The sequence below is a fragment of the Lepisosteus platostomus genome, chromosome 13 (assembly GCF_059453375.1).
Source record: "Lepisosteus platostomus isolate fLepPlt1 chromosome 13, fLepPlt1.hap1, whole genome shotgun sequence".
In the NCBI taxonomy this organism is placed as follows: domain Eukaryota; kingdom Metazoa; phylum Chordata; class Actinopteri; order Semionotiformes; family Lepisosteidae; genus Lepisosteus; species Lepisosteus platostomus.
Window position 1 is genome coordinate 42,112,636 of NC_142623.1, and position 15,736 is coordinate 42,128,371.

The following is a 15,736-nucleotide window of genomic DNA, read 5'->3' on the forward strand; positions in this document are numbered from 1 at the left end:
ATGTTCAGCAGCTCCGACACTGAAATACATACTAAATTACTGTAAATGTGATGCACTTCTTGCGTTGAACACAATCGCTACTTTATAACTGCTATGCATGAAGAGCTAAAACAATATGACCCTCTTGGTCAACGTATGTGCTGCTGGGTCATATTAAATACCTGATCAAAGCAAGAGACTCCATTAATGTTTGTGACCTGGTCATGTGAAAAGCTGTCAGTTCTATTTTGGGAAACTTGTTTTCTTGCAAGGATTCTAAATTACTGTATATCACCATGTCAGAAACAAAAGTAATAATGATATAAATAAGTAAGAACGATCTGGAACTTCTGGAACTTGGAAGTTTTAAGAACTTCAAATTGAAAGTTATCTTTAAACAGGGATTTTGGGAAAGCATATCATTTCTATTAAAACCCAAAAACTAATCTCCAAAGAATGCCATTGTGCAGAGCTTCATCTTTCTAAAAACAAAATACGTATGAACACAAAGGGATAAAATACAGAGCTGAAGCTGTGTAAGTATACACAACCTAGGCTGAAACCTCAGAAAGTCTCCCTTAATGCCCCGAAGGATCTTAGGGTTTCAAACAGTCAAAAAGCCAAACCTTTTTAAAATGTGAAGCGTTTTTAAAGTTATGAATGATAAATTATTCAGTTTAATAGCAGACATCTGAATAAATGTTTCAGGATTCATTTGCAGCAAAATAAAGTAGGTCATATTATTCTGTTAATAAAGAGAAATAGCATTATAAATAATCTGTAACTGTTCCAAATAGCTGAATGGTTAGAATCCGATACTGAAGCTCACTGATTTGTGAAATATTCTGTGCCCTAAAGGAGATGCCAAATAATTACATTTAAATTCCACATACTGTCACTGTATAACTCTGCAAGCCAGCATTCTGGTGGTGTTCATGAAGAAAATTCAGAATCACAGAAAGAAAACTTAAACCTCAGACCCCTCAGTTTTAAACTCCATTTAGCATCCTGCAAAAAGAATGTTTACTCAAAGAACCAATATCCTGAACTTGAGGAGTGTGGGATATAGGGCACGACATAATGTCTAGAACACAGTCAGAAATATTTAATACCTGCAAATTAACCAAAGCATTATCTTTATACTGCATAATCACACAACTGCCAGCACGCCTCTGGTTTACTAGATACTAATGCTACTGTATTGCGTGGGTTTCCTTCAGTGCTCTGGTGTCTTCCCACAGTCAAAAGACATACTGGTATGTTAATTGGCTAATCATAAAAACAGTATACAGTAAATCAACAAGTATTGCTACAGCTGTGTAAGTTGCATGGCTGTAATTGCCATCGGTCCCATCCTGACAGCCTTTACATTTATGGAGTACAACACAGGGACTCTCAGTGTAGCCAGCTTACGTGCCGTGCAGGCGTGTATCCTTGGTGTCTTCTGTCTTATCAGAAGTGTTTCGTGGGCTACAGGAAGATGACTCTGCAAACCCTGGTGTCACTAAAGAGCAACATGTATTTGAAACAGCAGGCCTCATGATTACACTATTGTGCAGGTTGCAATGCAAGTTGCAATTCTTGTCAGGATTCTAACAGTGAAAAGAATAAAAACAGCAGTCAGTTGCAGAAATATGTGGGAATATGTGATGGTTATTAAGATAAGATAAGACTTTATTGATCCCGAAGGGAAATTGAGGTCGTTAGTAACCTATTCTACAAGCATCAGCTCATAATGACCCAGTCTCCTCCTCCTCACTCTAAAGAATGAGCTCCTCTTGCACACACAGTGTTTCGGTGAGGCTTGTTTCAGTCTATGCTGATCACTGATGTATTGTAACTGACACACTGTACAGTAGTCAGCTACCTTTCTACCACACAGCACTGCGCATCCTTAACAGTGCAATGTGCAATGCCTCACAACTCAATGCATCTCTGCACTCTGCACGTTTGACTCGGACTACCAATTTCTTTTCACTACCACATGTTTAGTGCTCTGGTTGTTGCTATGTATTATGTACCACTTTGTAATGTAAATTGTCTACATTGTGTGGTGTTGTCTGTTGTACTGTGACGTCTGCTGTACTGTTCTCTGTCCTGAGAGATCAACGCGAATAAGACATCCAATGTACATGTGTGTATGGCAATACACTCCTCTACTCTACCCCAGATCCCACACAGCTCCAGGTCCTGACCTGTCCAGGGAGATGCAGCACAGGTGCAGGATGGAGGCGGTGGTCAGCAGCACGTCCAGAGAGGTCCGCACCAGACAGAACGTCTCCCCGTAGATCCAGTTCTGGTGGATCAGCTCAATGGCACCAAATGGCATCACCAGCACCGAAACCAGCAGGTCTGCAAACGCCAGCGACACGATGAAATAGTTTGTCTTGATTTTCCTGAAAAACAAGCCAAGCACACGAACAGAGGATTGAAGTCGCCCACTGAGGCAGCGGGATTTTGAGTCCAAATGGAGATAACAGCCAGCATCATGGTGGAGGTTTCTACCTGAAGACTAATCATTATCCTGTGTGCTACTGTGAGACTGCAGTGACTTACAGCTTGTGATGCTATTGATCCCATTTTCCATCACTGCACTTGTGTCAGTACAGACAGTATACAGTACATGTATCATATTCATCATTTATTGATCTGCTGTCCTGAAATGGCCTCCACAAAACGATTTTGCTGTATTTTCTTCACAGCATCCATGTTTCCACTGATCCAAACACATTTATGTCTCGCAAAAATCAGCATGGTCAACAGTATGCAGTCTCCTTTCTAATTCTGCTGGTTCGAAGCAGTAAGTTTGGTCAGACTCAGCTGTATCTGAGAACAAGAGGAAATTGTCATCATCAACATCAATCAAAACATCAATCCCTCATTGAGCCAGTTTTTGAAAAGAAGATGCCTTTTGATTTGGAGTTGGAGTCTGATTTGGACAGAGTTAGAAAACAGTAGTGCACATCTTTGAAAAGCTGCACTGCAAACATCCAACAGGCTGAGTAAGTGTTTCAGTAACTCCAGGCTTCCAGCCAACAGGCTGGTGTTATTTATTGATGTGATTTCTGGTCTCTGCTTGAGACTCCACAGACCAGTGGATGCTCAATCAATGCGTCTAAAAGACTTTCCATTAAGTAGCTACAAATAAAAATCATCCAATGAATCATCAAAAAGAAAAAAAAAAGTATCTTCTTCAATGAAGGAATTAAAAATGTTTTAACATTAACTTTTAATCGCAGATTACGTTATTAAAAAAAGGAATTGAGACACTCCATAATGAAATCCAGTAGTTTGCAGGAACCAGAACACAGGAACTTTGGGCCACTGTGTGAACCACGTATTTAAGGTGCTACTGACAGTATCCAGTTTGACTCTCTGTGCTGCATGTTAAGGAACAACTGCCCTGTCACATGATATAGTCTAGTATCCAACATTAAAGAGAAATATTGCATGACATCCAGAGTGAGGGATTAGCTATTTTGTCTCAGGCTGAGTGAATACTGTTTATATTTGAGCGTCTTTGAAGTCATTTTAATAAAATAGAAAAATGTCCTGCCACAAAAAAAAAACAAAAAACAGTGTGCTCTCTGCACTGCACGTGTGTACATCAAAACCTGAAACTCAAGACCTGGGAGACCTTAGCTACCCAGGCAACAGACCCAGCATGGCAGGACTTTGCACAGACTGTTCATGATCTGATCTAATTCAGGTACCTCAAGCCCATTGTCCAGAGAGAGGGGAGCAACCGTTGGGCCTAGGATCCCCAGAGGTTTCTGTTGCTGAACTGACTTATTTTCTGTGGCACATAATATCCGGTCTCCTTATGTGTGCCCTACAGAAATCTGTAAAGTGCTGTGTGGTAAAGTGTTGAGAGGAGCACTATAGCAAATAAAATGAAATTACATTTGACTTCATTTCTCCTTTTCCTTTCTTCTAAAATATACTCCATTCCATGTCAAATTATACGCAGCATGTGGAGGCAAAATGTGGTGGTTCCCTGGGTCTCTTCTAATTGACAACCTCAACTACAAATGCAAATAACAAAAGAAAACGTTTGCAGAATAAACAACCCCGTGGCTTGAAAGCCGGCCAGGCCAAACAGAATATACACAAAAGACAAGTGGGGACTTGGGATAGGCCTTCAGTGTTTCAAGAAAAAAAAAGATTTAACAGCAACGACCTCAGCGCACCGGGACTGCGTGTGTACGTGGGTCTAGGGAACAAGAGGATAGAAATAATCCATTATTTCTATGAAGCCTTTTTTAACAGTCTGCAAGAGACAGATAAGATTCAGAGCTTTTTTAATTGGGGCTATTCATCTGAATTAGAGTGCTCTGGTGTTCCTGTTTTGCAAGCTGCCATGACTTTACAATTTGAACTCCTGGTGCCTAGAGTAGAAAGTTAACGGATCCCAAAAAAAAATTCTGAATGAAACAGCTCACAGAGGCTGTGCTGTGACGCATCTTTCTTGTACTCAATATCTCTGCCTGTCAAGAGTAGTAAAACTGAAGTGCATTCTCGTGATACACATAAAGGACCGAATGCGCGAGAAAAGACGTTTTGTATCTGTTTTGCGAAGAAAACACTGAAAAGATGAATGAAAAAGGGGAAAACGGAAGGAAAGCTATTTTGAAAGCCTTCTGGCAGGCTCTCAGTATATTGCTGAAATAGACTGTAAAAACACCCTGACTCATTAAAAACGACTGATATTAAATTTGAGGCTGCTCCGAGCATCCTATATGGCATTTTACAACAGTTTTAACTACTGTATTTTGAAGCCTGTTTATTATACCCCAGTATTGGCATTTCTTCCTGAAATTTTACTGTGTAATTAAGAACTTGTTCATGTGTTTACAGTATTTTTTTCTTACAGCTCAAAGAGGCCATCACCTTTCCTGTCTATGGGTTAGCATGGTCTGACTGGCTTTTGCTATGCTGTTACAGCAAATGACAGTACCATTGATTTCCAATAGTAAAACTTTGGAACAGGAAGCCCTGTTAAGACTGTCATCATCTTTGGAACACCATGCTAATTCTCAATGGAAACACACTCAAATAAAACAGGAAGAGAACAAACACGTGATCACTTGCAAAAGCAAAAGTACAGCTTTACCAGAATTAAATCCAATCAGGAGCAAAACACACAACCTAGTCCTTTATTTTAAAGGATTGACTGTATTGTATAATTCTCCTGTGTAATCGATTCCCATACCTCCATCCTTGAGATTTTCACTTATTGAAACTGCACTTTTTACCTGCGTATTAGGTTTTGTTCAACAGATTCTGTAAGCCTCGTAACCTGCCGCACAGAAGCAAAGGCAACGTCCGGCTGTCTTTGGAAGTTTCCGCATGGCAAAGTGCCCCAGGGAGGTTCCACTGACCTGAGCTGCCGGTCCTTGCAGACAGCCACCATGACCAGCAGGTTCCCCAGCACGGTCATGAGCATCACCAGCGACAGGAAGGTGATCAGAACGATCCGCTCCACCACGCTGTAACTGGAGAGGGCCTGGGGCGTCGCCTCGGGGGTACTGCCCACAGGGAACGCCGATGCGGAGAGGAGGAGGGGAGAGAGAGAGAGAGAGAGACAGAGAGGTGCGTGAAAAAGGATTTCCCAGGAGCAAGTTCACTGCGGAAAATAACCTGGAAGATGTTCGCTTATGAGCACTGTGCATAAGGAACGTCAGAGTGAATCTACTGTAGGTTTTTCTTGAAATGTGGGATGTGTGTGAGACCCAGAAGGTTTTGTTGCATGCTGTGCATTTTCACCAGTCTGAGCTGCTCATCCTCACAGATAGTTGCACAGTCGTGTGCATCAGGCCCTGTACGAAGGGCAAGCACGCCACACTTCGAGCTTGGCCTGGTCCCCCACTCACTCATACGTCCTCTGGGACCAAGGCTGCTCGTTAATGTGGCAGGAGCTCCGTGCTCATCACAAGCGATCAGTCTTAAAGGGACGGTTTCATTCCAAGCTGCTATATACTGGACAGGCACATGCTATCAACTAAATAAAGAGATGCCGTTGAGACCATAATGGGATACTGAAGTAAACATTTAGATTCCAGGGGCTTGAGGGACTCCAGGGGGATGGGAAGGGGGGAGAGGCTGTCTGCGACAGTGAAGACTGAAGTGTTTAAGGGGCCTTTGTTGATGTTCGGGGCGAAGGATCTGAAGAGAGTCAGTGCTCATTAATAAATCTCTATATGGAACAGCAGTGCGGATAAGCTTAACATTAAGTAGTTCCCTGCAATTTAATGAGGCCAGGGTGACTGGGAAAATGCAAATAAATTTTAGAGCCATTGCATGGCGCAGAAAGCAGCTGGTTATGGTCCCTTACATTTATAGTACTCTGGGCTAAGAATAGAGTGTGGTAGTGGATTGGGCAGAGAGTAACAGCTGAGTGCAAGTTTATTCAAAAACAGCATTTTGCCTTGGTGCTCTGCTGCTGTCCAAAAGGAATCCACATTATTTCCTCAGTCGTCCAATATTCTGATGCAGAGTATTTTCACATGTACTGTAGTTAAAATGTTGCAGTGCTGTATATCACTCTTTACCTTAGTACAGGTACTTAGACTAGGTTTTACAAAATGTCTGTGTACTCTCGACAATGTCTCATTAGAGAATGATTAAGACGATAATTAAAAATCAAGACATTAATTACAGTGTGCACTCCATAGGTGTAACTTATTTCATTATCTATTGGCCACATCTCATTAAAAGAGCATATTTTTGAATTCAAATGTTGCTAATATGCTTTAAATAGCCTATCAATTTCCATAATTTTGCCATTTTGACTCTTCAAAAGAACTGATTCTTTAACGCTCCGGGATAACACATACAGTTTCGGATTGCATTTATCAAAATGGTATTTTTAAAACTCTTTTTATCGCTCTACAGTAATTATCTGGTCTGGCAGGACTTTCCAGACGTTGCTCTCTTTACCAGCCCCTGCTCTTGCACAGAAGACACAAAGACGCAAGGGCATCAGCACTGCCAGGCAGGCTCCTGCCAGATCACTCAGCTCGTAGTCATTCAGAAAGCCCAAGGCACCAGTAAGACAACTAGAGAGAGGTCAGATGCAGTATCACTAATACCCTCTCTGGTTAACAGGTATCAGGCATGCCCTGGGGATTTAGGGTCCCAGGGGAGTCTGTGCCACCCAAGCAAAGCACTTGCCAGTTACAATCAGTTAACAGCAAAGCCCAAGACTTTGTTCTATGATGCCTAGACTATGGAGTCCAATGGGCACCTTTACTGCTGGAGCTGCCTACATGTAGGTGCAGAGGAGATTAGGATATACAGCTCAATCCATCACATTCTTAATTAATGACGGTACATAGTAATAATTAATTGTGACTCAGTGACACATTAACGGCAACCCAATTCGTTATGTACAGGGAAGACCTTGGACATGTGAATAACAAACACAGATATCAGTAGGGTTGACCAGGGCGTTTGTGATCAGCCTGTGAACAAACAACTCATTCATGGATTTGTGGTCCTCAGAAAAGTAAACTTGGCCTTTTGTAAATGAGAAAAAAAGGAGTTTGCCTTTGTACTGTCAGAGTCTGAAGTTAAAAAAACCTGAAATGGACAGAACAGTTGTCCAACAAACGTTTAAGTAAAGTTAAGTTGTGGAAGTGTTACAAAATTGCACTTACTCTTATGCAGTACGATGTGCTCCCCTTTTATAGATTTTTTTAATTATACTGCAAATTACGTGATAATCTGTATGTTGTGGCCTTCACCGCAAACAATTAAAAAAAGCTCTTTGCTATAAGTTCAATTTAAAACATTCTTCCACACCAACTTTCCAAGAATCTCATGCCTGAAAATCACTGCAGATCACTGCAGCGTATAAACTGCTGGGTTATTCAAGAATATAATTCAGCTACAATGCATGGAAGAGGAATCACTGGGTTACTGGGTCATCTTCAGTACCCAGGATACAATTCAAGATCTCCGTCAGAGCCTCCTGTGAGACCAGCCCAGACTCCATAATTTAGTTATGTAGGCAAGGGAGAAAACTCTGACTGTGCTATTTCACTGCACATACTGTACATGTTGAGAATTTACTTTAAAAAGCTCTTTAGCTTAGTGACTCTGAAATGCACTGCTTTGCCTTCAGATGTTTGTCTGAATTTCCATGATTCTCCACATTACTTTGATACCATTGGTTACGTGTTACATGACAACAGTTTCTTAAGGCATGAATCACAGTGAATCAGAACTGCAGGTTTTCCATCACTATCTGTACATATAAAAAAAAAGTCATGTTTGTTTTCAATTTCCACCTTCAATGTTGGACAAATCCTGTTAAGTATTTTAATCACAAAAAGAATATTGTGTAGCATAAGATATTTTGCCTGTGAAGCTGCAATTTGATTTTCTTTTATTAAAACCTTTTCATTTTGTTAAAACCCTGTCATTTTCATCTTCTTAATCACTTCTTGCCTTATTTTTTCACACATTACTGAATGGGACTGAAGGGCCTAATGGCCAGTACTGTACTTGTTTGGAAATTTTCTAATTTTATTTTCTTGCAGCAAACAATAATACTGCATGGCATCATGGGATGTTATCGTCTCCTTGGCACTTAACCATTGCTAGATACACAGGATGTTATTTCTGTTTTGCTTTACTTTGAAACCGGCTTCACACAAAATAATCCAGGAATAGTTTTGACTTCATTGTTTTCAAATTAAAGAACACCAATACCACAAGGATCCCTATAAGTAGTAATAGCCTACATTTGTATAGTGCTCTTCATCACAGTGATTGAAAAAGGGCTCCACATATATTGTATAAGACAGTCTACTTCACCTGCCACTGAAATGCACCCTTCTGCAGCCACACAGTACCAGTAGCCTCACTACACGATTTATCAGATGGAAGGGGGAGGAATGACTACACTGCTTGAACTGAGAGGGAGGTTTAGGAAGCCGAAATAGTATAATTTAGCCACCTCCCATGCTGGTCACCATGTTCTGGCTTTGGTTTGGAAAATCCTGTCCAGAGAGAAGAGCCGCACTACGGATTCGCCCACACCCCTTACTGCAGCAACATGAAAGTCACCCATCCCAGTACAGACCAGGGCCAGCCTTGCTTAACATTGGGGATTGGAGCAAGTCAGGCTACAGAGGGGGTATCACTGTTGTCAGAGTGCAACACCACGACTCCACTGCACAGTACGAGCCCGAAAACATGGGGGCAGCTTTCGGAAACAGCACAGTGTTCAAAAGGAACACTGCCCTTTATTTTGCTATTTGAAAATGAGCTGCAGATAAAATTCCAAAACAAGTGTTTCACCAATGAAAAAAAACTCGCCTCACCAACGTTTTCTCTTATCAGATGTTACAATTACAGTCGTTAGATAATTTTATATCACCAGCTCATGGGGCCAGAGCTCTGGTTTCTATGGCTGGCCAACTGGACGGGCTGCTGGTCCATCACAGGAGATCCCCCAGCAATGCTGTGTTCACTTACTGAACACAGCCGGGTGGACTGGAGCAGCTGGGGCAAAGAACTGCACTCAAGGTACTGTACGACAGCAGAGGCTCCAGCGCAAACAACCACCAGTTATAAATGCAGAGACTGAGCCACTATGCTGTACGTGCATTGGGTGTGTGTGTGGGGGGGTAGTTACACATGGCATTGCACAGAGAAATCAAGCAACAAGCAAATGACAATAATGTCATGTTAAATACAAAACCCATTTTGCGTGACTGATAACTCAGAACAATCCATTCAGACAGGCGGCATTCTTTTCTGGGTCTTTCAGCTGTTACACTGTAGATGCCTCATGACAGTTCTCTGTAGCTTTTTGGGTGCTGTGGTACATTCGTGAGCCAGATACAAATGTGGAAGGAAAAGGTTTTGAAATTGAGCGAGTGTTGTCGTTTCTATCCTTGTCATTTTTAGCTCTATCTCTACAGCGCTAAAAATGGAACAGAGGGTCAGGGCTTAGCGAAAACATTCCAGAAACAGCCCCAGCACTACTCCCCCATCTTCCTGTATGAACCGAGAAAGTTATTTTAAGTGAGGAATCCTGGGACCGATGGTTCTGATGAAACAAAACAAATACGCATTAGGTATTTTTAAATCTCACTTTAATTCTCTGTGCGTGTCAGTGCAAATACATTCAAAAAACAGGAGCATGTAAGACATGAACTGCCACTGGGATTGGCTTAAGCACAACAGTTTGTGAAACCCAAAATGAATCACATTGCTATTCAAATGGAAGACATCTTGCTATCGCTGTTACTTACTGTATGTTTCATGAGCACCACTCTGACAAAAACAGCTCAGACAGGGACTTCTGCTCAGTGCCCAAGAATATTAGTGATTCCAAGTTCTTTGTGACAGTGATTAACGTGAAGGGCTTTTTATGGGCTGGAGTAGGGTTTGCTCTGGTAATACGTGTATATTTTCATTCCACTTACCACATATTCTAAATGCCTTGTAAAGCAATTACACAAACTACCAGCCTTTCAGCAGACAGTCACTGGCTTTGTAATCACTGCTGCAGAATATTTGCAAATCTAATAAGCCTGTCAGTCTGATTTGGTGCCAGGTGCAGAGTTTGAAGGTATTATTCTTGTTGCACAGTAATCAAAAGGTTTCTTTAAAATCTGGAAGCCGGCAGGTTTCTTCAACCAACGTTAAACCCGGCTGTCAGCTTGACGAACGCTCTGCTCTTTTACGGCAACAGCAGTCTGGTGTTTGCAGTGACCCAGTCAAGAGTGCGGTCAGAGTACTGCAGAAAATGAAAGCAAACGTTATAGCGGCCTTTCCTTGCCTAACCATGGAATCTTGAACTCTTAAGATTGCAGGTCAAGAGCTGCTGGCCGCATCACTGTGCAATACACAATGTTTCTCACTGTAATTATCAACTATTTTTATTACATCACCCAAATTTGGGTTTCTGATTTGTCCACTCATCTCTTTTACATTTTCACGGAGAGAGTCATGACATGCTGCTATAGAGCACTGTTGCTCAGTTTTGGTCCTATTAATTTAATTAATTTAATAATTAATTAATGGTTAATTTTCCAACTGGGCCCTTAATTCCCAGTGCTAAATTGATCTTGCTTGCTGTTTTTTCTGGGATACTACAGAAATGGGACTAAGATTCACCATTCTTTGTTATTTGACTGACTTTCTGGATACCATTAAGAACTCTGTGGTCTACTGATCCATTGCTGGAAGTAGTTTTTCAGTGATCCGTGACCTGGTCCTCTTTCCTATGCTGAGTTTCACAGATGGAGAACTAAGGATGGTGGCACTGGAGATATTGATGCACCTAAGACTTAACTACTGTTAAAGGAAAACAATGTAGATGCTTCACAAGACCAGTGTGCAGTGCAATGGATGTGTTCTTTGGTGTGTATTAGGAGGATGCAGATACCAAAAGACACTTGCACAGTATTTAAGAATTATTTGCAATGTTTTTGGACTTAGCTTTCTCAGAATGAAAACTGAACTCATGCAGAGAATGGCTGAGGCCTACAGTAAAGAGGAGCTTAAATAGGGCTGGATCTGTGATGTTAAAAACCTAGTGGCTCAAAAGTGCGGATCCAAACAGCTTAATCAAGCAGTCGTCCTCGTTCTCTCCCGGGTGTACTTGAGGGGATTCTTGCTGTACATCTTGACGTGAAAAATGCATAGCTGACTTTTCTAGATTGGGTGGGTACAACAAAAATACAGTGCCTTTAGCAATTCCAAATCTACAGTTCAAAACATTCTTAAAACATGCTTAGCCCCTTAATTTTGTTGGTGGACCTCCTTATCGCACTAAATGATTATTTTAAGCTGTTGCAATTCAGCAGTGATAGCAGGAAAGCTAACTCATAAGTTACTATACTATTGCTCCCTGTTTAGCAACAAGTTACAAATGAGGTCAGGGCTGAGCTGAAGCTGGCTTGGAAACCAAGCTTTCTAACAGGTAGAAACTTAATATACATCTGCTCAGAGCTCACACTGGTATCCTTCCATTTTATGAGTTTAGAAATGTTAATCTATAGTACTTAATTATTTTAACTCACCAATCACCATATCTTCAGCAGTAGCCCTTTTGAGCCCTCTGCTGGATGAAGTGACCAGTTGACCACTTAATTTCACTTTCCCGTCTTCCACAAGTCCTCCCTGACAGTCTAATCCTTTCTCTTAACACTGATTAGCTGGATGGGCCAGAAGATCTCCTCTCATTCATAACATTTTTGATGCTCTTTCTTACCCATTTGTGCTTTGAGTCAGTCCATTGGAGTGTGAATTTTATTCTATGCCTCTATATTTGGTTGCCTTTGTTGGCTAAAGAAAGAAATACCAATCTTGTTATTGCCAACATTCAGGTTTCCATTTTGAAACTGTGTTGTTCGCAGTCTTTCTGAAGAGAAGATGCGTGAAAGAACTGCTTTTTGTAAGCAGAAGGATGGTTTTCTTATCTAAATCAATAAAACAATCCTCTGATATCATTAAAAACCTCACACATAACTTATCGAGGTGAGGATATGAATTAGATTTTGCACAGATTCCAGGAGACACTAGTTTGAAAATTCAAAAGATTCTGAAATCTCAAGAGGAATCATTCTCTCCTTTTCATCTGTGAATGGAGGTCTGTCAGACAATGCACTTTGCCATGAGTGAAATTCAACATTTATGAGCTTTTCCTTTATTAATCCAACAGCAGGCCACACATGTCCCACACAATCCCCAATGGCTTGTTGCCCTAATTCTTTCTTCTCGTTGCTCAGTCCATTAACACATTTTTTATATTTTAATTCTGAATTATGATCTGCAGTCAAGTCTCTATTTAGGTCAGTGAGCTTTGTGACTATTCTAAGGATGGAAAAAGCAAACTAATCTACAGTACCGCTCAAAAGTGTGGTATTGAGATGGAAGAAGACTTTGATTTATGAACATACAATTTGAACACCAGCAAGCCTGTTTGCTCATTTATTTACCATACAAATCCAGAATATGTACAGTAGTTTAAAGACTTCTGTATCCCCCCTCCCATATACTGTACATAGCATTGATCAGATAGATTTAATACATAGATTGTATGCACAGAGGAAGTGGGAAAGGCAAGGTCACTGACCATCACAATACAAGATGTAAGGAGAGAGACAGAAACTGAGGTCAGTTGCTAAATTACTTAATTAGATGTTAGATTTCAACATAGATAAGGTACCTGTTTATTTATCTTCCCATTCACCCCTCTATTCAGCTATCATTTGTTATGCTAGAAGAGTACAAACTCCTCAAAGTCTTCTGAGACTTGGATCCTGACAAAAATGCTCTCTTCCTATTACCTGATTTTCTGTTCTAACAGGTACTGTAGTTCTTCAGGTAGAGTTTCAGGGGCAGAAGAAAACCTGACATGGATGATATTTTAAAAGACTTTCTGCACTTTCTTTCTATGGAACCTTGTGATGGCATAATGGCTTACATCCACAGAGTTGCATGCAGGGGCCAGTTTTTGCCAGTGATCACCGTGCAGTGACCTACTGCACAAGAAGATTGTGAAGAACAAGAATGTGAATAATGTCTCTTAAACCAAAATGAACCTTCCCAAAAGAACCTGAGTTAATGACAAACAGTAATTTCATTTGACTAAGTGTGATATTGGAGATGTATGTGTGAATGGAACACCAGTCCTGTGAGAATTCCCCCTTCCTGCGTCCATTACTGTCATCTCAATTTACCACTTCCTTCCAATCATTCAAGTGTGACAAAACAGAAAGAAATGTAAAAGTGTGACATCACTGTACACATCCTCATTACCCTTTCAACAAGGCTTCTTCTACTTTGAACACGTAAAATACTTTCCTCCTTGTCTTAATTCTAGAAGTACATACACATGTTCCTCACATTTCAGTGCGATCCATGCTTGCAATTAATACTTCATTTTGTACCAGAAAAATCCATGGGCATTATCATTAAAATTAACAACACTCGTTGCTCCAATTGAGCCACTAATTAACAAAAGAAGTAGCTTCTAAGAGGACCTCCACAGCCACCATGCTACAGTTCTGGATAACAGACATTTGAACCCGACAGCGAGTATTGATGTCTGTCCTAATGCAATCGGATTACAGATTGTGAATTGCATCATTCCTCTAATCAGGTAGCAAAGCACTGCAGATAGAAACTGGGAACAAACTATCTCTTCGATCACCTTTATCTGCCTCACCTCATCCTGTGATCGCAGGAGTGTGATAGCCTGCAGACTGCAGAAACATAATTAATCGGCCTCCGCAGAGACAGTGCCATGGACCATTTCCAGTTCTTTAATCGGAAAGCTGGGTGGATTGTAACTGGAGGCATGTGGAACACTCCCATCGAGCTCCCATCGAGGAGAAGATTGTCAACTAACAGCAAAACCAAAAATATCAAGGGGGACTCAAAAAACACCAGCATCTGTGGCTGCTTGAATCTGAACTGAGAATACAAAAGGTGAGTAAAGTTCAGGTTGTCTGTGTGACATGCAGCAATCTCTTGAGGGTGGAATAAAGTTTAAGTTTGGATGAGGAATGCATAAGAACAACTTAACAACTTGTTGAGTCTCTACTTGTCATTGCTCTCTAGATTGTTTAACTGGCAGCAGATAGGAATAGTCAAAAAAGGCGCAAAATTAAAGCCCAGGGCCTTGGAGGTTGAAAAGAAGAAGAAACAATTGCTTGATTCTTTAGTAATCCCAGACAGGCTCAGCCGTCAGCTAATCAGCCACACATTTAACGCACCGCAGGATCCCTAAAATTTGTTAAGTTCATGCAAACAAGCACAGAGACCATGAATTCTCAATCAAATTACCGCTGAGCAAATGAGACAGAGTCTAACAACATAATAGTGCATTCCCCAAGGAGCCTGTCCCTCAAGCCAGGGACACTGACAGGTCAAGCATACTGATTCAGCCAGGTAGTGTCCAATGAGATAGATTTAATACATATATTGGATGCATAGGGGATGCAAACAATATGTGCATTAAAATTCATTAATACACGGTTCTCGTTTCCTGAAATTTGGAATGGAGAGCTGTCCACCACCCTGCCTTACCAGCACCACAGCTCCTGGGCTGAGAAGAAGGTCTTCCCTGGGTTTGCTGGGTATGCCTGTGTTCATTGCTCTGCAGGCATATCTTCAATAGATTAAACTCTTCAGGCTTTGAATAGAAAAAAAATAGGATCCAAAGGATCTCATCGAGCAGTTTGTTGGTTTTGTTACGGAGTAATTTAATTAATTTCAGTAAAGAGCTCAGCTGCAATGAAAACCAGCAGGTGGCTGACCAGGATCAGGGCAACAGGTCTTAAACTGTACTCAGGCTGAGCATCTTTACTGCTTCTGCCACAAAGAGGTACCCCTGGATCCTAGTTTGTAATGACAGTGGAATAAGGGAATGACTCCATTTGCTGCTGCTGCCTGTGTGGAAGTGGTACCATGTGCCAGAGGGGCCACGTTGCAGGACAGCGGGCGCTGCATATTTTCAGAGCATATTGTATAATCTCTGCATATAACCCAGAGTGTCAAGAAGGAAAAAGACAATCGGGAAGGAGTCAAACTAGGAAATGGAGAAATTATGCAGAAAGGGGGTGGGGTGGGGGAGGTGGTGCAGGGTATACGTAGAAGAATAATTGTCAATTCCATTTTTTTCCATAAACACGAAGAACACGGACAAACAGAACACTTTGTACTCCTCACCCTTATCTATCTGTTGAATGAGCTCTCTAATGGCACAGTGGCACAGCTCATTCTAATGAGG

The 15,736-nt window shown here is 41.2% G+C and overlaps 1 protein-coding gene across 3 annotated transcripts in view; it reads right to left on the bottom strand.

Annotated features, from left to right (window-relative positions):
* htr4 (5-hydroxytryptamine receptor 4) overlaps positions 1-15,736 on the bottom strand; it is a 143,982-nt gene that overhangs the window by 86,153 nt on the left and 42,093 nt on the right. For all 3 annotated transcript variants that reach the window (XM_088604722.1, XM_088604721.1, XM_088604723.1), the window contains 2 exons: positions 5,361-5,507; positions 2,175-2,375 (listed from right to left, as the gene is read on the bottom strand). In XM_088604722.1, the coding sequence (XP_088460848.1) occupies positions 2,175-2,375; positions 5,361-5,507 (348 nt within the window). The remainder of the gene's footprint in view (positions 1-2,174; positions 2,376-5,360; positions 5,508-15,736) is intronic.